Below are 22,205 nucleotides of genomic sequence, written 5' to 3' on the forward strand. Positions count from 1 at the left end.
AAATATGGGCTCATCTCCATGGCTAAACGGTACCATCAGTGGTCTGGCAGCAAATCACAAAGGCTCGTAACCATCAAATAGACCTTGCTGGAAATAAATACCACCATCATATTAACATGTATATGAAATTTGTAAAAAAAGAAAAGAAAGTCAAACGTGATGAAGGCGGATATTATAACAGGCTGTAATGTAAGTATTACTGACGCAAGTTTCTTCTTGCGAACATCATCACATATTTCGTAAAGCCGCCAGCAGCCACGCTGCAGGGTGTGTTTGTGTGTGCATGTTGTGGGGGGTCCAGGTGGGGCACACAAGAGTCAGTGTGTGAAACTGTCCCGCGGTTTCTGTCATGCTAATCCCTCTCACCGGGGGTGACTGTGTGTGTGTGTGTGTGAGGAATACCCTCTACATTTCCATGGAATTCCACTCAAAAGAAGGGGCTACCCTGCCATATTCCCTGCCAACATCCCCCCCCACACACACACATTCCAGAGAAATACCTCTGTCATGTCCTGTCACGGGACAGACAGGCATTATTGTTGTAGAATTCCCACCCAGGCACTGGTGTAACACCTCCCCAACACACACACACAAGCATCCATCCATCCATCCATCCATCCATCCATCCATCCATCCATCCATCCATCCATCCATCCGTCTGTCAGACTGTCAGTGCAACACAAACAACAAAGAGAGGAGGAATTCCCCTTTGGTTATTATGGTGGCTTTATTGACAGGGTACGACACAATACAAGAATGAAAAATGTCGTCCTACCGAGTCTGGCGCCTTGTCAACATGTTGTTCACATCAAACAATTACGACACTTCACTTTAGGTCCCTACATTCTTCTTCTTTTTCAAAGTATTTGCCTGCAAAGACACATACTGTATAGCATCACATCCCATGGTCATGACATTTGTAGTAATGTCCAAAAAAAAAAGTACACATACTCCACAAAGCGTTTATATTACTCATTACTTAAACTGGCTTAAATACACTTCTGCTCATGTGTTTACTCCGCTGACTAAATGCTAGTTACCACTAGCATTTAGTCCTCCCCAACACACACTAGCATTTACCACTAGCATTTAGCCACTACCACTAGCAGCTCTGTGGGCAAGATCCTCACATGTCCCTTTCAATGCGGATCACGGCGGATCTCTGACGGCCACAGCACCAACGACAATCTGAAGCGGCGCATGCTGGACAGTTTAATTAACGACAACAGCAAACAACATTCGGCCAGCAAAGCTTTCCTAATGCAAATGGAAGAATATACATATGACCTTCATTGATGCCGCAGATGAACCGCCCTTTCAATCTGCATTGCATCACTTGGGTGTTTATGGTGTCTGCGTGATAAGGGTACCGCCACTTGGTTTACAGTTACAGTCCCCCCGGAGCATCGTCTCCATTAGAATATGTCTCACGAATATTTATTCCCATTTCTCCTGCCTGGATGGAATATTGCTCTGCTGCCTCAAAATGAAGCCAGGCGCCCCCATGCAACGTAAACTAATAACGCGTTTTCTGTGCAAGCACACTCGCTGTCAGCAGCTTGTTCTGTACATTACACTTCTTTCTACACACTTTGGTCTCAGAGTCACAGTCCGGATGTGGTTCGTGTGGACAAGCCTGAGACTAAACCAGTGACTTTGACCTGTTTTAACAATACGGAAACGCATTTTTTCCCCCCATATTGTACAGGTATTTTCTGCTCTCTTAAATAAATAAGCCAGTGTGATGCAACGGTGGGATCAGAGCAAAAGGGTCAGTTTTGCAAGGCTTAAACTATGGCCCTGCTTCTCCCCTGTGAGGATAACAGCGCCTCACACTGACAGCATTGCCCCCTTGATGTTACTTCTGCTTTTCTATTAGCGTTCCAAGTTCAACTTGGACGGTGATGAGGTTTTGTGACGTCAAGGTCCCTAGGTTCAATCCCCGCGGCAGTCCTGAATTAAGACGTTTGTGTGAGGACCACGCCTGCACACACACACACACACATCCACATTTCCCAACTTCCTTTAAAACGTACCTCTACTGAGGTTGATATGGGTGCATGTGTTGAGATTAGCTCCAACTAGTATCAAAAAAAAAAAAAAAAGGAAAAAAAAAGACATTATATTGTGACAGGTCTTGGACTCACAACAGGTCCATCTATTTTTTTTTTTTTGCTACACAAGGTATCTATGGGATGATTGAGTATATGTAAATTACAATTCTGGGGAAAATCTACATTTACATACTGTATGTGTACACTGAAAGCAGGAGGCAGTGATGTTTGTAAGAGGTACTTTTATTGGTGATTTCCATCGAATCAGCCCGCCTACGCCTTCCGCTAGCTACTGTCTATGATAATGATGTTGATGATATGGACGAAGGTGGTGTGTGTGTGCACATATTATTGTGTAATGTCTGTTGTGTGGCTGCAATTCTACATGCCTACGTGTCTCAGTCACTTCGTCTCTGTGTCTCTTTACGTCTGTGTCCCAGTGTGTACATGTGTGCATGCTTGCATGTGTGTGTGTGTGTGTGTGCTAATGCTCAGGGCTGAGTGGTGGGCGGATGTCCAGAGCTCTGGCTGAGCTGTCCTCTCCTACCACCTCTAGGCGCAGACTGGGCATGCTTCGTTCCTCCTGGCCCTCTGAGTGGACAGACAGCCGCAGAGTGCATCCTTTGGGGAGGAGCTCCTGCTCGTACGCTGCAGCTAACTGGTTGACCACCCGCCGCTCAACCTGGGGGAGCAGCAGTAAGGAGAGTGAGGGAAACTCACTGGAGTCAAACGGTGTTGCGCTTCCAGTTTCTGTGTGTTACCTGTATGTATGCTACAATGGGGGGGGGGGCTACATTGCAGTTAAATCAATACATATTTCACACACTATTCTACACAAGAGTATTTCAGTTTTTGCTTTTGGCTGTCTGTGGGATACAGTCTATGAAGCAAACCTCCAAAACTGTGGAGGCGCTGGCTCTGTGAGCTGTGCTTAACGGTGAGTCACGCTACAGCAAGTAATGCAGTAATTTTACAGTGTGGTGCATTAAATTCTCTCTCTCTCTCTCTATATTTTTTTTTTTGGACCCCCCCCCCCATTTTTTCCTCCCCAGTTGTATCCGTCCCATTACCCCACTCTTCCGAGCCGTCCCGGTCGCTGCTCCACCCCCTCTGCCGATCCGGGGAGGGCTGCAAACTACCACATGCTTCCTCCGATACATGTGGAGTCGCCAGCCGCTTCTTTTCACCTGACAGTGAGGAGTTTCACCAGGAGGACGTAGCGCGTGGGAGGATCACGCTACCCCCCCACCCCCGAACAGGTGCCTCGACCGACCAGACGAGATGCTAGTGCAGCGATCAGGACACATACCCACATCCGGCTTACCCACCCACAGAGACGGCCAATTGTGTCTGTAGGGACACCCGACCAAGCCGGGGGTAACACGGGGATTTGAACTGCCGGTCCCCATGTTGATAGGCAATGGAATAGACCGCTACGCTACCCGGACGCCCCTGTGGTGCATTAAACTCTAAAAATGTGAAATACAAACTACCGAAGTGGTAATGTTTAAGAAAATAAAAAAATGGAAAGAACAGCAAGTGCATCATTTTCATGAGGAAATCTATTACGCAGATTTAAATGGAACCGCTCGAAGGAGAACGGAATGAATTTGCTTTTTAAAACAGCAATCGGGCCCCAGGTTTAACTAAGTTAGATCCCATTTAAATTCATGATGGAGTTTAAGACCCCAGATTAAGCGACCATTCATCCAGGATTCATCTCCCATATATAGTTTGCAAATTGCCGAGCAAGACGGCAAGGTTGCTAACTGAAATTTCACTGTGCGTAGGGGATGTTTCACACAAACAGCTGTTCGTATGGTTTACACGGGTTCTTCTCACAATCAGCCTCTTCCAAAACATCTCCTCACACCAATGTCCAACCGTGGCAGTGCTGATCCTTGAACAAGCACCAAACACGTATGATTATTATCAAAACCTGTGTTTGATTTTGTTTCTTTATCTTGTTTTTAAGGCGTCCGGGTAGCGTGGTGGTCTATTCCGTTGCCTACCAACACGGGGATCGCCGGTTCGAATCCCCGTGTTACCTCCGGCTTGGTCGGGCGTCCCTACAGACACAATTGGCCGTGTCTGCGGGTGGGAAGCTGGATGTGGGTATGTGTCCTGGTCGCTGCACTAGTGCCTCCTCTGGTCGGTGGGGGCGCCTGTTCGGGGGGGAGGGGGAACTGGGGGGGATAGCGTGCTCCTCCCACGCGCTATGTCCCCTTGGCGAAACTCCTCACTGTCAGGTGAAGAGAAGCGGCTGGCGACTCCACATGTATCGGAGGAGGCATGTGGTAGTCTGCAGCCCTCCCTGGATTGGCAGAGGGGGTGAAAGCAGCGACCGGGACGGCTCGGAAGAGTGGGGTAATTGGGCGGATACAATTGGGGAGAAAAAGGGGGGGGGGTGGAATCTTGTTCTTACACATGACTGCAGAACACCTTAACGTGAGTGTTCCTCCTTGCCATTACTGCTCCTGTGCATGCAGTGGAAGACAGCGACTGAATGCAAACTAAGCATCACTGTAATCCACGGCATTCAACAGTACACAGCTGAAGGACTTCGTCAACTTTGAACACAAACAAATGAGAAAGAAGCAAACTAAGAGAAAAAATAATAAGACAGCATTTTAAAAAGCAATACAAGGGAGATATTTTTTGTTGATATTGTTGAAGGTTAATAGGGAGTTGTCTTTAACATTTTTGCAAACTAAGAGAGGTCCCCGACTCTTCCCAGCTGGGTCTTTTCTATTCCAGTTTAATAAAGACATTATTTTATCAATAAGCCACAAAAATACATCCATCACTGTTTTAACTCTGGGTCTTTGTTGGTGGTTGGGTACCTCGTGTTTGATGGAGCGTGCTCCATAATGCATGTTGTAACCCCCGGCCAGCAGGTTGAGAACCGGACGATCCCATTGAAGAGTGATGTCATGGCGCTGCTTAGCCTAATGAGAGAGAGGGGGGGGGGTCCATATTTAAATGCAGGTGCATGAGAAGGGAGGAGATACAGGAGGGGGGGCGAAATTGTTAGAAAAGAAGGAAAGGAGATAGAAAGCACCGCTAACGACGGCACAAGAGGTCAGCGGCGAAGACGACGAAGAGGAGAAACGTGACGCGAGAGAGGGGCGCGACACGGAGCGGTAGGCAGAGGAGGGTGTCCGACGCCATGTCTGCCAACGCTAACCGACCGGCCCCTAATGCGTTTTTAATCAAACGCCAGTCGATAGCGCTGATCAGAGCAGCTCATTTAGCCACTGCTGTTAACACGCCATTCGATAAATAAGACGCCGTGCTTCACTCCAGAGACATAAACACTAATAATACAACAGTATAAACAACGCAATAATGTCACCGCGGTCGCACTACTCATTTAATATAAGAGAGTGGCATACAAATGTCTCTTTAATGCTGAAATGAGGTTCCAACGAGAAAATAAACTACACTGTCAGCTCTGCCGCTTGTAATGTTATCTTAATCCGTTGTTCGATATAAGGAGGGCATCTGGACATACTTGGGCACAAAGACAAAGACAAATAATTATAGAGGAAAGCGTAGGTATCCCAAACACACACATGCATACATTAATAACGGTAATATACAGATATTTACACACAAAAACACACACACACACACAGCACCCCCCCCCCAACCATACAGACACACTGCTATGAGTCAGGGCCATTTCAGCTGCCTGGGGGAGGCTGTGCTGGCTGTCAGAGCAGCAGCTTTCATATTAATAATTAAATATTGATGAGGGATCCACATGTTAAACACTGTAATCACATTATAGCGAGAAGGAGTGTCACATAATATCGATCTGAGAGTGGACCTGCATAGCTCAGTGGGTGGAGTACTGACAGGGCTGGGCGGTCTGTTCCCACTGGGGCCTCCCATGCTAAAAATGTAATGTGCTCTGGAGAAAACCATTCACTAAATGGCATTTGTGATGTTATGCGTGACTTCGCCGCGGAAGGCAAGGTTAACACACACACATACACACTCTTAAAGCATGACAAAGCCCACAGCAAACAGCACATACACACACAAACACACATACAGATGTGGTGTGGCTGGGGCGTCTGGGTAGGGTAGCGGTCTATTCCGTTGCCTACCAACACAGGGATCGCCGGTTCGAATCCCCGTGTTACCTCCAGCTTGGTCGGGCGTCCCTACAGACACAATTGACCGTGTCTGCGGGTGGGACGCTGGATGTGTGTCCTAGTCGCTGCACTAGCGCCTCCTCTGGTCAGTCGGGGCACCTATTCGGGTAGGGGGAACTGGGGGGAATAGCGTGATCCTCCCATGCGCTACGTTCCCCTGGTGAAACTCCTCAATCAGGTGAGAAGAAGTGGCTGGCGACGCCACATGTATCAGAGGAGGCATGTGGTAGTCTGCAGCCCTCCCCGGAGCGGCAGAGGGGGTGGAGCAGCGACCGGGACGGCTCGGAAGAGTAGGGTAATTGGCCGGATACATTTGGGGAGAAAAGGGGGGAACCCCCCCCCCAAAAAAAAGAAAGCTATGGTGTGGCTACAAAGAAAGACACTCTTGTTCACCGCTCATCGGCTCATTATTAAATTGCTTGAGCAGCAAATCTAAGTACTGGAGGTGGCGAGGCAGCCTGACGTTAAGAGAGGCCGTTCTTCAAGCAGAACATCCAGGTTCAGGTCCCACATGCTGGCAAACCTTCCTGCTAGTGTCCTTAGTTGCACACAGATAAGACAATTTCCCCACAAGGGTTCAATAAGAGCCCCATGTTATCAACTAATCTACATTTTTGTATGATTTTTTGTTGTTGTTGTAATGTGAAAGACTGGGCATGAAACAGGCCGCAGGACACTTGTTTAGTTATGGGCGACAGACGAACCTAGCAATGCACACGCTCTCCTGTTGTCACACACACAATAATTTGTTTTGCATTTAAGGACATGAGCACACTCATACACAAATAATTACATTACTGCCCACTGTCTGTGCAAGGGTTGTCGTACTTGGGTGTAGTACCCGAGTATGGTCTTGAGTTTACATTGTGACGCTATCGGTCGCGTCTCGGACTTCACAGCATCATGACGCGGACCTGACTCGGTCTTGGGTAGCGCGGGCTTGTGACAACTTTTCAAGACTGGTTGAATATGAGACTCTGATTTCCCTTTAATTAACGTCAATACTTCCACTGAGGAGATCAATAAAGCGCAATCAAATCTCTCTTTTTAATCACTGATAATTTATGTATCTGAAACATTCTTTACTTGGCGGCGAAGAAAAGCCTAAATATATATTAGTGTGGTGAAATGTTTTACTTTTACTACAATGATAGACTACTACAGTTACAGTCATGGTGTTTCGTTGGACTCGCTCTGGTCTGGTGTACGTCTTAAACTTTTAGCCCCATAGGACTTTACTCGGACTCCATTTCTTAAAGTCTTGGACTCGACTCGGACTTGATAAGCTTCAGTCCCAGACTTGACTTGGACTCACCACCCTAAAGACTTGGTCTGGACTTGGTCTCATCTTGGGTGGTCTTGGCTACAGGCGTAGTGCCTTCCAAGCCCCCTTGTACACAAAAATCCTTACCTTCTTGGCCCAGAAGTTGAGCTCTTTGCTGACCAACTGTAGCAGCTCTGAGTGACAGAATGGCAGGAAGTAGACGATCTCATTGATCCGACCCAGAAACTCATCCCTCCGGAAATGTGCCTGAACACAAAACAAACCAAAGCATTTGTTATACCATTCAGTCTTTCAGGCCACAACAGTCCATTGGTGACAAGAAAATAAATAGCGGGTGTGCGGGTAGCGTAGCGGTCTATTCTGTTGCCTACCAACACGGGGATCACCGGTTTGAATCCCCGTGTTACCTCCGGCTTGGTTGGGCATCCCCTACAGACACAATTGGCTGTGTCTGCGAGTGGGAAGCCGGATATGGGTTTGTGTCCTGGTCGCTGCACTAGTGCTTCCTTTGGTCAGTCAGGGCGCCTGTTCGGGGGGGAGGGGGAACTGGGGGGAATAGCGTGATCCTCCCACGCACTACACCCCGCTGGTGAAACTCCCCACTGTCAGGTGAAAAGAAGCAGCTGGCAACTCCACATGTATTGGAGGAGGCATGTGGTAGTCTGCAGCCCTCCCCGGATCAGCAGAGGGGGTGGAGCAGCGACCGGGACGGCTCGGAAGAGTGGGGTAATTGGCCAAGTACAATTAGGGGGAAAAAGCCAAAAAAAAACAAAAACCAAACAAACAAACAAACAAAAAAAGAAAATATATAGTGCCATTTGACTGTAATCAATCCAATAAATGATGAGTTTCTGTATGACTCTATGCTTGTGTGTACAAGTTCTGTACAAGTGTGGATGCTTGTGTGTACTTTACCTTAAGGATTGGCCGAATCACAGAGTCCTTAAACTGTCTGGAAATTTTGATGTCGTCACTCTTTTGCACATCATCTGGAGAAGACACAGTGGCGACAGTTAAGACTATCTGTGACGCTGGTTCACCATCACCACACAATCACAAAATAGTTGTAAAGCAATGCCACGCAAATCTATGAAGAACAAAAGCTTGCAGAGTTGGTGCATGTGTCGGTAAATGTTAATGTGACAGGGTCAGAGTGAGTTGGCAGAAATCCTGATCCTAATCCTGCTGGAAATCACAATTACATTGACTTTTCTTAATCACCAGACTTTAGTTTTTGAGAATCCATATCTTGGTGGACTTGTGGTGTTGTATAGTCAACATTTTGACTATTTTCACTCAAACGAAATTAAAGGTGTCAATCCTGCGAGTCACATGACCATATGAATTTCAGTCATTACAATAAATGGCTTAATAAAAAGCATGTTGAATGATGTGTCTTTGCATATTTTTGTGGGTGCACTGCTCTCTTACTGAGGTTGTCGGCTAGCTTCCTGCGGCTGACTTCTTCAGCTTCCTGGCGAAGCTGCAGTGCATGCTGGGCAATCTCATCACTGGCAACGTTGGACGTCATGATGAAGATGGCATCCTTACACTCAATAGTTTTACCCTTGCCATCTGTCAGTCGACCCTAGGAGAGGAAGGGAGGGAGGGATGGAGACAGAGGAAGTTACACCGGTGTCCATCTTGTTATACAGAAACACAAGTTGATTAAAATGTGTCCGTCGTGTTTGTTTGTGTACCTGTGTGTGTGTGTGTGTGTGTGTGTGTGTGTGTGTGTGTGTGTGTGTGTGTGTGTGTGTGTGTGTGTGTGTGTGTGTGTGAACACGTGCGTATGCAAGAGACTGAATCTCATTTAACAAATGCAGTGAGATAGTGTGGATGACAAGACTGGGCTTTCTTGATCTGATAAAACAAATTACTGTGTGTGTGTGCGTGTGTGTTTGTGTGGTATCTGGGTACCTCATTATGTAACAGCTGCAACACGATAGTGACCATACATGATATTGTGATATTAGGAAATCATAAACTTTTGAAAATAGAACAATTGCTGTATTTAGTATCTGCATTTGTGTGCATGTGTGTGTGTGTGTGTGTTCATACCTCATCAAAGAGCTGCAGCATGATAGTTAGGACGTCGGGATGGGCCTTATCCACCTCGTCGAAAAGGACGACAGCGTTGGGACATGCCCTCAGCAGCTTGGTCAGATGACCTCCCTCCTCGTGTCCCACGTATCCTGGTGGCGATCCGATGAACTTCGCCACCTAAACGGATGGAAAGAAAAGAAGAGGTCAAATCACAGTTTAATTAAGTTACTACCGTATTGTTATGCGTAGACGTACTGAGGACAAAAAAAAAAGTCTGGCTATTGTCTACTTCCTGATTGGGTAAATAGAAAAAAACAACTTACTTCGTGTTTCTCCTGGAACTCAGACATGTCCATGCGGATGAAGCCCTGCAACCACAGGACGAGTTAACCTCCCAAGTACACAAACACCCGTGGCTACGTTCGTACAAGTATAAATACATGTACCAACTTGTACATCAAATTAAATCATCATTATTTTGGTGCGTTTGACGGAGTTGACACAAATCAAGTTATGAAGTGAATGTTAATTTTCATAAAAAGTGTTTTAATAAAAAAAACCTGTTCCCTTACGCGGCTTGTTAGCTCAGACCTTTGTCTATAAATATATTCATTTCAAATTAATGTAGTATTAAAAAACACGTTTTGTCCCTCATCTCAAGAATCGGTGATTTCCATGTTTATCCCGCAGCAGAATTCAGTCCGGTGAAAGTAATTCCAGTGGATTGTTGTAGGCAGCGTGCCAGCTCTTTAAGGTTCGAGGGCTGGTGCAATCTACCTAATGATAAGGAAACTGCTGAGCACATCTGTATGCATGTGAGTAATCCTGCACAACGTACCTTCTTGATGTCTTTGTGCATGTAGCGAGCCACCTGTTTAGCCAACTCTGTCTTTCCTGTGACATGGAAGATCAACCGGTTAGAAGTCCAGGATGGGAAGTCAAAGGATAGCAGTCCCAGAATAATAATAAAAAAAATAAATAAGGATAACTATTGAATAAGAACAACCCCAACCCATCTTGACATTTGCCATCTGATGCAGCTTAATCCCAGTTTGCTTTTCTCCTGTCGATACACATGGGCGTGTGAAGGGTAGGGGTTTAAAATGGAAAATAAGCTTTTGCATGCAGATGTACAAGTGTTTGTCTCTCTGTTTTTCTCTCTCAGTGCTGGCCTAAATCTCAGCACCTCTCTGTGCAGAGCGTTCAATAACCTGCCTCTCTCTAGAAACAACCATTATGTTTGTCAGTAAAATATTTTGCATATAAATGCTGGTATGCGATATTGATGGCTTGTGTTTGGTATGCATATGGGGATGGCTGTGTGTGTGTGTGTGTGTGTGTGTGTGTGTGTGTGTGTGTGTGTGTGTGTGTGTGTGTGTGTGTGTGTGTATGTGTGTCTTGTTGCTGTTTAATATTGAAGTCTCATGGCCACTGTTTGTTGCTGAGGGCAACAGAGAATATGAACACTGGCTTTCCTTCATCCATCTCTGGCCTGCCAGTTCTTTATCTCTCTTTCTCTTATCCATCTCTCAAGTCTATTTCATCCCTGCCTCTCTCCCTCTTCCCCTTTCTCCCCGAGACACACCTCTTCCATCTTCCAGCTGTAATGTACATGGAACCATTTCTCTAAGCCATTCCCCATGAGGAAAAAAATACACTTGGTTTCAACACTTCTTGATACTATATTTGTTTTTTTGTTTTTTTTGTTGGACCCCCCCCCCCTTTCTCCCCAATTGTATCTGGCCAATTACCCTACTCTTCCGAGCTGTCCCGGTCGCTGCTCAACCCCCTCTGCTGATCCCGGGAGGGCTGCAGACTACAACATTCCTCCTCCAATACATGTGGAGTCGCCAGCCGCTTCTTTTCACCTGACAGTCAGGAGTTTCACCAGGGGGGCCTAGCGCGTGGGAGGATCACGCTATTCCCCTCAGTTCCACTCCCCCTAGAACAGGCACCCCGACTTGACCAGAGGAGGCGCTAGTGCAGCGACCAGGACACATACCCACATCCGGCTTCCCATCCGCAGACACGGCCGATTATGTCTGTAGGGACGCCCGACCAAGCCGGAGGTAACACGGGGATTCGAACCAGCGATTCTCATGTTGGTAGGCGATGGAATAGACCACTATGCCACCCGGATGCCTATATTTGGTTTCTGACCTCTGTACTCTACCTGTTACTGTATAGTACGTCTGCAGAGTCTGTGTCTTGTTCCATCTATGAGACATTTTTAGTCTCGTAATCGTTCCCTGAGGGACTCCTATTCTTTGTTGTATTGTTGTTTCTATGATTTGGAATCAACAGCTTGGTTGGAAGAAAAGGGACTTCTGATGCGTTCAAAATCCTTAGAAAAACCTCATTTATGCAAGCTGTTGCAGCTTCTTTTACAGGGATAAACGGCCTGTGCAACTACTTTATTAGCTGAAGAAACAGCGGGGGGAACGTGATCAGGTGTAGAATAAAATGAGAAGAGAGTTACCGATTCCCGAGGAGCCGAGAAAGAGGAAGACGAGGGGATGCTCTTCATCATACCAACCGTTCTCCTTCCTTCTGATGGCTAGAAGAACGACAAGAGGGGTGAGGAGAGACAGACAGAGACATGCCTTGATATGTTCATCTGTTTGTATTTGCTTCTGCAGTCAGTATTTTCACACTAATACAGCCCAGCTGAACCAACTCCACCTGAAAGGGTGTGGGCATCTCACGAAGTATGATAAAAGAGGAAGAGGAGAGATGAGAGCAGGGTCAGACACATTTGGTGGAAAGAGGAGAAAGAAAAGCAAGAGAGAGGGGATGAGAGACCTCCAGAACACTATCCACCAGAGCCACTCCCCCCTTCCCTCCTCCCCCCTCAGTCAGTGGGGCCATTAGCCAGCAGTAATTGTGTTAGCCTCCCTGGCGCAGCCATAGCTAAATCAGTTTAGCATGGATCCCAGCCTTATGCACACACGCACGCACGCGCGCGCACGCTCACACACACACAAACACACTATTGCTTAAAGAGCAGTGCCTACCCAACCCTGCCATCACCTCAGCAACCACACAAACACAAATACACACACGAACACACACACGAACACACACACACACACACACACACACACACACACACACACACACACACACACACACACACACACACACACACACGTGGGGATGAAAAGGATTTGGGGTAAGTAAAGAGAGTGCACTTGGCAGGTTTCAGCTACAGGGAAGCAAAGCAGACATCAGTACAAACTTATTCATACCTGAACCTGCTGAGAGCCAAGATCTGAGACCAGAGCCACTGACGGATGGCGTTTTACCACAGGGTCATAACGAAATGAAAAGTCACCGCTTGGTGAATCCAAAGTTTTCTTCAGTCTACCACCGAAAGATGGCCTTTGTGCCTTGATAAGACCGCCATGCACGAGAACGACAGCAGTTTAATGGGTGCCTGGGAAACTGAATGCTTAAAGGAATGGTTTGGAATTTTTTTCTTTAAGTCTATCCCTGTTTTACACTCACTGTTCATGTAGCACACGGGTAAGTTTCATTTCCACAGTCATCCATGCTCTTCTTACTACTAGCCATGCAACTCCAGGTTGCCATCGGTTTAACGCAACTATCCATCCATCCTTTCTTCCATTATCCATACCGCTTATCCTGCTCTCAGGGTCACGGGGAGGCTCGAGCCTATCCCAGCAGTCACTGGGCGGCAGGCGGGGAGACACCCTGGACAGGCCGCCAGTCCATCACAGGGCCCCAGTCCATCCACAATTCTCGTTCAGTGCAAAAAAGCCCTCCACGGTTTAGCCAAAGCTAACAAAGCTACAACAGTCTTTCATGGCGAATTCGAGTGGTCGTTTTAAAAGTTTACATTTGATTTTATTGCTGAATTCCCCTCTTAGGGTTTGCTTTGCTGAGCCACGGTGGAGTGACTCCTGCTGGTAACCGCTTGTAACCTGTGTTGCAGGAAGCAGCACAATTACCCACCGTAAAAAAAAGAAAAAAATAACCACTTGAGTTCTCTGTGTCCAGTATGAAGAAAAGAACAGATGAAAATGAAATCCACCTACACACTAAATGCGTGGTGTGCAAAAAGTCGGGATGAACTTGAAAAATTCCAAATTTTTCCTTTATTCAGGTTAACCTTTGCTCAATGTTCAGCGAAACAATCGTTTCCGTGTCACTTTCACTACAACTTTTGACACAGACACTGTTGACCAAAGAAACTTTTTTACGTGAAAACCACAATTTAGGATCGTTTACCGACCACTGCAATTTTTGTGACCGCCACTGAAGCGCTGCACGATCCGACTTCAGCGAGTTTACACAGAAGGGACCAGGACATGGCAGCTTTGGTGTAACCCGTAAACCGGACCCATCAGAGGTTCTGGTTTGTCTCCTGGCCAACCACTGAAACCAGTACACTGATCAGCAGGCGCGCAAAACTCATTTCTACCACAGCGGTTTTCTTTTCATTTCTTTTCACAATATATTTCCTAACCAACTTTAACCATTTCAAATTATGCAAATGTGGCGATTGAACTTTCCCCGTACAAGGCACGTTTCTTTTTTTTCTTTTGCACCAATGCTAAACCCCTTCAGTGTGTGACTGGAGGTGCACGGCTCCATTTCACTCCATGAACTACGCCTGCAGCTCAAACACATAACCTCTGGAGGCCTCGATTTTTTTTGCCAATACGTTAACTGGAGAAGGTTTGACATGACATGCTGTGAGGTAGACGGTGGGGTGGCTAAACAGTCAGCAAAACCAAAACACAGCAGGTCTGATTTTCAGAAAAGACCTCGTGTATCTTCTCAGAGTGGCAAAAGACAATACACTAAATCTCTACTAGGTTTAAGTAGATGAGAGAATCACCCCAGCATCAGAATTTCATGTGTTTAGAAATAATATGTTTAGAAATAATACTAAGAGTTTAGCAATAATACTAGGAATCTATAAACTCATCCATCCATCCATCCATTATCTAAGCCGCTTATCCTACTTAGGGTCGCGGAAGGCTGCAGCCTATCCCAGCAGTCATTGGGCGGCAAGCGGGGAGACTCCCTGGACAGGCCACCAGTCCATCACATGGCCGACACACACACACACCTAGGGATAGTTTAGTACGGCCGACTCACCTGACCTACATGTATTTGGACTGTGGGGGGAAACCGGAGCACCTGGGGGAAACCCACGCAGACCCGGGGAGAACATGCAAACTCCACACAGAGGACCACCCGGGACGACCCCCAAGGTTGGACAATATAGCGTTTTTTTTTTTTCCCCTCGGAAATCGTCAATGGTGTTGATAAAACTGCTCAACAAATGAGGACCGGAATATCAAGATAGATGTAGGTTAAAAAAAAAACTTTACACACTCATCAGCTGCTAATGTGGTTAAACAAACAGTTTAACCACACTGCTTATGACTGCTTATGGCATGAAACAGGCTTGTTCTGTCTCATAAAGAATTTACTTGATGCACTGGACTATTTTGCTCCTTATTTGTTGAGCACTTTTCCTACCGTTGAGTGTTTCTTTATATATATCTATATATATATGTGTGTGTGTGTGTGTTTGTGTATTTTTTCTAATATAAACTCATATATAAACTCAGTAAGTTTCAGCCACAAAAGAGCGCCATATGAAACTGAACTTAAAGTAACATCCAAAGTTAAAATAGCGCATGAGATTTAACCTACAGCCACTACTGGTGAATATAAACAATCAGAGGCCTCGCGTGTGGAACAGATACAACACAGAGATGGATGAACAGAGCGGATGGGTGAGGGATGAGCAGAGAGAGAGGTGGATGAAGAAAGACGGGAGAAGGGGGTGGTGTTAGAAACAACATAAGAATGAGTGAAGGATGTAGCAGAGATGGAGAGGAAGGAGGGGAGATGGAGGGAGAGGAAGCCCAAGAAGATAAAAAGGGGTAGAGGAGGAGGAGTAACAGATAAGGAAAGAGATCAGGAAGTGATGCAGAGGCAAAGATGAGGAGATAGAGAGAGAGAAAGAGAGAGGGTGTAGAGATGGGGAGAGAGGGGAAACAGAGGGAGAGACAGAGATTGGAGAGAGAATAAGGTAGAGCGAGAGAGAGAGAGAGAGAGAGAATGAGTGTGTCAGAGATGGACTTTGAGATGACTAGTGACAAGAGGGACTCCAAAGCTCCTTCAGCCTTATCAATGGCCGTGTGAATGACAGCGTAACCTTCTGTGTGTGTGTATGTGAGTGTGTGTGTGTGTGTGTGTGTGTGTGTGTGTGTGTACACGTGAGTGTGTGTGTGTGTTTTAGTTGATTGAGACTGACTTTGACAGAAGGGCACATTGACATTTCTCAAAGGACCCCAACAACAACGAAAGGAAGGAGAAACAAAACACAAATTAAAGCTTGCACACACTCAAAAACACATACACACACACACACACACACACACAAACAAACATACAAACACACACACAGAGCTCTGTGTATTGGGTAGGTCTGGTTGGCTCTAACATGATTACAGAGGGATGATTCTCCTCAATATCTCTTAGCCCTGAGAGCTAAACCTGGATCAATCTAGCCTCCTGCGTGTGCGTGTGTGTGTGTGTGTGTGTGTCTGTATGCATGTGTGTCTTGCTGCAGGCCAGTCGTTCGTCATGAAGTGCCCCAATGGAAAAAAGCCCTTTGGGAAACACGACGAAATCTCCAAACAAAACATATAAGAACCAAAAAAAAAAACAAAAAACACCCCTCTCACACACACACACACACACACACACACACACACACACACACACACACACACACACACACCTATTTCTGTCTCCACACCCTAAGTAAACTCCTTCTTCACCCCCCTCCTACCGTTCCAATTTCATTTTTGATGCTTGTGTACTGGTATAGTCAGCATATCCGGACACAACATGATGATGTACGACAAAAAAAGCCGGGGCAAGAGTGTGGCTCAGTTGAGCGGGGCACTAAAACTGCCAGGATCAGGGATCCAGTTCCTCTTTTTGCCGCCCATGCTTAAAATGCACGCACTGGTGATACTGTGACAAGCTACGCACAAAAGTGTCCACCGCATTATGTACAGTTGTCAATAAGTGGATTAGATTACAGGTGTAAATATCTTTGTATTAATGTATGGATTGGTTTTGAGAGCGAAAATCATTCCTCCTTTCCTATTAGCTTCTTTCAGTCTTATCACGCCACATCCTGTGTGTGTGTGTGTGTGTGTGTGTCTAAGTGTGTGTGTGTTATATGTACTGTATTACTTCTCGTGGATCAATAAGCTGCTTCTTTATCGCTGTGGTGATGTCTTGGATAGCTTTCAGGACAATTTGCCCTGACAACAACAATTTATCACCTTACTGAAGACTACAAGTCCCTTGACCATTGGCTCGGCCACTGGACTACTACTCCCAGAAACCTCTCCTTCTTTTGCCTCCACCAGCACCACGGGGCCGCGGCTCTAACTCAGTATCCTAAGCCCTAAAAATACCTCATATACTTTGAGAAAAGTGAGTTGTGTCATTCCAAAAGGACGGCTCTATGTTTTAAAAAAAAATCCAAGTCGCTCCCCATTTTATAAAGACTAACTTTTTCTGCCCTGGGTGGGGTGGGGGGTGGGGTTACAGATTAGAGCAGCAGTTCTCTTGTTTATTATCTTGGATTGTAGATATATATTTTCTAAAGACTTCTTAACTAGCAGTGTCCCACACCATAAAACAATAATATACAGTCACCGCCGGGTGTGGAGGCCTTGCTAAATACAGGACTCGCTCCCTCTCACTCCCGCTCTGCTGTCTGGATCAATACCTGGCCTCCATGGATGCCTGGCGCAATATCAGGTCTTTACTGTCTGCTCCGTTATTGTGCTTTAACTCATCCTCCCTCCATTTTTCTATGCATTACGTCTCCTCTCTCCATCTTCTTTCATTGCTCCGAGCCTTCCCCGTCTCAATTTGTTCTCCGCCGTCTTCCTTTGTGCGCATTTGTCTCCTTTCTGACTCCATGTTCTTGTCCACCCACTCTCCTCCCTGCTCCGTACGCCTTTCTCTGCCCTTTCCTCTCTCTGCTCTCCCCCTTTGCCCCTCTCTCTCTCTCTCCAGCGTACACCAAAGCAAGAAAAGAAGACGGCCATGTGGTTAAACAGTTCAAGCAGCAGAAAAGGACAAGGGGGGAGACGGAAGAGTGACAATAGCTGCACGACGGCGGAGAAACGCGGGAGGTGAGTGGAGCACAAGGAGAAGGAGGCGAACGGGTGAGTTGTGGCGGAAGATGGAGGTGAAGAGAAAGACAAAGCTGAGCGGAGAGAGTCGAGGGCGAGAGAAAGGCAGAGGGCGAAAGCAAGGAGAGCGAGACAAGGGGGAGAGAGCGAAAGCCAAAGGGGGAGGGAAAGAAAGGGAGAAAGGGCGGAGGCGGGGTCTGTAGTATGTCTCTTCTTTCTGTAATTGTGTTAACTGGCGGCTCAAAGCCTGGCCTCTCCAGCTGTTATGCAGACACACAAAAACACATGCACGCATGCATGCACACACACATGCGCACGCACACACACACACACACACACACACACACACATACACACACATACAGAGCACCTGTGTGTGCCTGACAGACAACTCATTTATCACAATTAACCAATTACAGCCTCCACCAGCCTGCCTGAACCCGCCTACTGTTATACTGTATGGAAGAAAGAGAGGAAGACAGAGAGAGGGAGAGAGACAGATGCAGATAATGAGGGAAAGGGGCGAGAAGACAGATAGAAAGAGGAAACCAGAGAGAGAGGCAGTAAGGAGTCACCGGGAAAAGGATCCAGGCTGTAGCGATGGCTCACCTCGAGCAGATGTGTGTATACATCCGTGCATACTGCGGCTATGTGTGTCTGTGTATGGCCGCACAGCAGGCCTGACTTTGCGTGTGTATAGCTGTTTATCTGCACATTCGTGTGTACCGCATGTGAGTTGAGGTGTGTGAACCTGCTGTAAGTGTTTGTGCATGTACGTGTAGGAGTGCGCACCCATTTACCAGCAGTTGTGTTTGTGCGTGTGTGTACCTGAGGCCACGGTATTGATAGAGCCCTCTTGTCCAATGATGTGCTCCTTCAGCCGCCTCTCCAGGGGGAATCTCCTCCTCTCCTCGGCCTCCCTCCGAGCCTGTGCCTCCTGGAACTACAGGGCAGGAGAATGCAGAGAGGAGGAGGAGGAGGGAGGGGTGGTAAAATAAATAAATAAATAAATAAGGATGAGGTTGTTTAAAGAAAATGAAATGCAAAGAAGAGGAGAGACAGAGATGCAAAGCATGAAAACACAGAAGGGGGGGGGGGACTGTCAAGTAATGGATGAAATAACCTTCACTCACTAAAGTAAAAGTTAACAACGAGCAGAGAGAGAGAGAAAGAGAGACAGAGAGAGAGAGAGAGAGAGAGAGAGAGAGAGAGAGAGAGAGAGAGAGAGAGAGAGAGAGAGAGAATGTGTGTGTTTGTGTGTGTAAAATAGACAAAAAGAAAGTGAGGAAGAACATGAGGGAAGGTCTCCAGGTCTTCTTTACTTCTCTTTAGGGCGTCCGGGTGGCGTGGCGGTCTATTCCGTTGCCTACCAACACGGGGATCGCCAGTTCGAATCCCTGTGTTACCTTTGGCTTGGTCGGGCGTCCCTACAGACACAATCGGCCATGTCTGTGGGTGGGAAGCCGGATGTGGGTATGTGTGTCCTGGTTGCTGCACTAGCGCCTCCTCTGGTCGGTCGGGGCACCTCTTTGCAGGGTGGGGGCTGGGGGGGAATAGCGTGATGCTCCCACGTGCTATGTACCCCTGGGGAAACTCCTCACTGTCAGGTGAAAAGAAGCGGCTGGCGACTCCACATGTATCGGAGGAGGCACGTGGTGGTCTGCAGCCCTCCCCGGATTGGCAGAGGGGGTGGAGCAGCGACCGGGACGGCTCGGAAAATAGGGCAACTGGCCAAGTACAATTGGGGAGAAAAAAGGGGACCCCCCCTCAAAATAAATAAATAAATAAATCTCTTTCCATCTTTCATCACATTCTGGTCTCCACTTCACGTCTCCTGCCAACCTCTCAAATGACCCCACATGGAGGCGTCCTACAAGGAGAACGTGAGGTCTCCCCCACCCCCCCCATTTACTGCACAGCAAACCACAATCATCTCTCCCTACCAAAACAAGCTTCCAGAAATCTCCCTCCCTTTCCTTCTTTTAAATGCATTCATACTGAAATCCTGAATGTGCAGGCTGTGCTGCAGAAACAAGATGAGAACAGCCGATCAGATCTGTTTCTACCACAAGCAGGGCTTTAATAAGCGAGACGATGGAGTCGGTAATTAGCCAGTTTGACACTTATGCCAGGAATCATGTTTGTAAAGCTACGTGTCACATTTCCTAAAGGAAACACTTCCTAAACAAACACATTTCTCTTCCTGGCTCCTTACACCATCTTTTGTGTTTCTGGACAAACCACCCGACTACACCCCTTACTTCCAACCTTCGTCCTTATCTGCCACTTTTTCATCAGGATGCTTCCTCTCCCCCGACCAGCAGCCATCTGCTTCCTGTCTTTTTCCTCTGCCGCTCTTCCTCTTTATCACACCCTCAGCCTCCGTTCACCTCTCCATCTAATCCTCCCTCTCTCCCTCTCTCCCTCTGTCTCGCTCCCTATTTTTTTACAAAGGTCTAATCCATTTCCTCTTCTCCTGCGTCTGTTGCTCTTTCTCCCCACTTTTCTTCTCCCTACTAAGTTCTCTCTTTTTCTCCCTCACCTATCCCTCCCTCATTCATCCTTCAGCCTCCTGATCTTTGCCCTGGGGCAGGGACAGGCTGTTTATTCTCCCCCTCTATCTTGTTTAACCCCGCTCTGTTACCAAGCAGCTGTTAATCACAGAGAGAGAGAGAGAGAGAGAGAGAGAGAGAGAGAGAGAGAGAGAGAGAGAGAGAGAGAGAGAGAGAGAGAGAGAGAGAGAGAGAGAGAGAGTGGCTGAGTTGGGCAAGGGAGCAAAAGTATGAGATTGTAAAAGTGTGTGTATTTGTGTGTGTATGAAAAAGGGTGAGAGAAAATTTGTAGAAAAAAGATTAGAGCTGTGTGTGTGTGTGTGTGTGTGTGTGCGCATCTGCACACATTAAAATGAGCGAGTGTGTGTGTGTGTGTGTGTGTAGGTTTCGCTGCTGAAAATGCTGAGGTAGGCTTGACCTAATGTGCAACCTATCTATTCCCCCTCTCCTGTATTTATGACTTTAACAGGCTTTCCCCGTGTAGCACAGTTACCACCAGGCTTTGTGCCGAACCAACAGCTTTTACATTTGGACCAGAGCCAGTCACATGCTGGGTTGAATGCTGGATTGCCGTTATGCGATGACCTCCTGAACATGGATGTAGAAAATTCACGATTTTACTTAAGGGTCTTACAAGTTTGTCCCCTTTTCTACCCAATTGCACCTGGCCAATTACCCCACTCTTCCGAGCCATCTGCAGACTTACCACATGTCTCCTCTGATACATGTGGAGTCGCCAGCCGCTTCTTTTCACCTGACAGTGAGGAGTTTTGCCAGCGGGGATGTAGCGTGTGGGAGGATCACGCTATCCCCCCCCCCCCCCAGAACAGGCACACCGACCGACCAGAGGAGGCGCTAGTGCGGCGACCAGGACACATACCCACATCCGGCTTCCCACACGCAGACACGGCCAATTGTGTCTGTAGGGACGCCCGACCAAGCCGAAGGTAACACGGGGATTCGAACAGGCGATCCCCGTGTTGTTAGGCAACGGAATAGACCGCCACGCTACCCGGACGCCCCCTTACAAGTTTAAGTTGAGCAAATCTCCCAACTAAAGGCTTTATGAACCCATAGCAGCCAGTGTGACAATTACAACCGTATTTTAAATATTAAAATTCTGTCGTGTATCAAGCAACCCAGTGTGTCTGAAATGAGGGGCCACTGAGCAAATCCAAACTACACTCCACGCACGGCAAACAGGGTTACGGACTGAACTGGTTTATAGCTCCTGCTAGCCAAAATTAGTACGTGGCTATTATTATTATTATTATTATTATTATTCTTCAAGCGCCTTTTATGGCTTCTAATGAAAAGCGGAGAAGTAGCACCGAGGTAACTTATACCGCAAGTAACCGACCAATATTTGTGTTCATATTGTGTCACCATTAGAGCTTCATCCGAAGTCAGACATTAGTTCCTGCACTTGCTTCCAACCCCATTTAACCTCCACCAGCTTGCACCGGCTTTCACTCGCCACTTGCTCAATAGCACCTGTCACTCACCCACCCCGCTAAAACGGACCTCCTGTGGCCCGTGTGTGTGAGCACGCCGGCAGCGCAAGACAATGGGATCAGCATACAGACCACTGGTGGGTGTCTTTCGCTGAATCACAAGGACTTAACTAGTAGACTACACCTGTCTACTATCGTGGACAACCACTGTTAAAACAATTTGGTTTTCAAATCACATGCAAGTTCTGTATTTGTCCCCCCCCCCACCAAGATTCAGTGAAATTAAATTGTAAACCACTGAGGAGAAAATAACAAACACATATACAACACAACACACATATGTGTGTGTGAGCTTGGTGTACCTTGCCCTCCCACTCCAGCAGTAGTGTGTTCAGCTCTCCCTCTTTGGCATAGGCCCGTGGTGTGTGTCCCAAGCCGTTGGTC

General features: G+C 47.1%; 1 protein-coding gene across 2 annotated transcripts in view; it reads right to left on the reverse strand.

The window, feature by feature from the left end:
* Positions 1 to 708: 708 nt before the first annotated feature.
* clpb (ClpB family mitochondrial disaggregase) overlaps positions 709 to 22,205 on the reverse strand; it is a 49,787-nt gene continuing 28,290 nt past the window's right edge. For both annotated transcript variants that reach the window (XM_056283377.1, XM_056283376.1), the window contains 11 exons: positions 22,124 to 22,205; positions 18,584 to 18,698; positions 12,028 to 12,105; positions 10,387 to 10,442; positions 9,872 to 9,916; positions 9,564 to 9,725; positions 8,934 to 9,090; positions 8,418 to 8,491; positions 7,629 to 7,748; positions 4,898 to 5,002; positions 709 to 2,736 (listed from right to left, as the gene is read on the reverse strand). The exon at positions 22,124 to 22,205 is cut by the window's right edge and continues 16 nt beyond it. In XM_056283377.1, coding sequence (XP_056139352.1) covers positions 2,539 to 2,736; positions 4,898 to 5,002; positions 7,629 to 7,748; positions 8,418 to 8,491; positions 8,934 to 9,090; positions 9,564 to 9,725; positions 9,872 to 9,916; positions 10,387 to 10,442; positions 12,028 to 12,105; positions 18,584 to 18,698; positions 22,124 to 22,205 — 1,192 coding nt within the window. In that variant the 3' untranslated portion in view covers positions 709 to 2,538. The remainder of the gene's footprint in view (positions 2,737 to 4,897; positions 5,003 to 7,628; positions 7,749 to 8,417; positions 8,492 to 8,933; positions 9,091 to 9,563; positions 9,726 to 9,871; positions 9,917 to 10,386; positions 10,443 to 12,027; positions 12,106 to 18,583; positions 18,699 to 22,123) is intronic.

Source organism: Lampris incognitus, chromosome 7, assembly GCF_029633865.1.
Source record: "Lampris incognitus isolate fLamInc1 chromosome 7, fLamInc1.hap2, whole genome shotgun sequence".
NCBI classification, from domain to species: domain Eukaryota; kingdom Metazoa; phylum Chordata; class Actinopteri; order Lampriformes; family Lampridae; genus Lampris; species Lampris incognitus.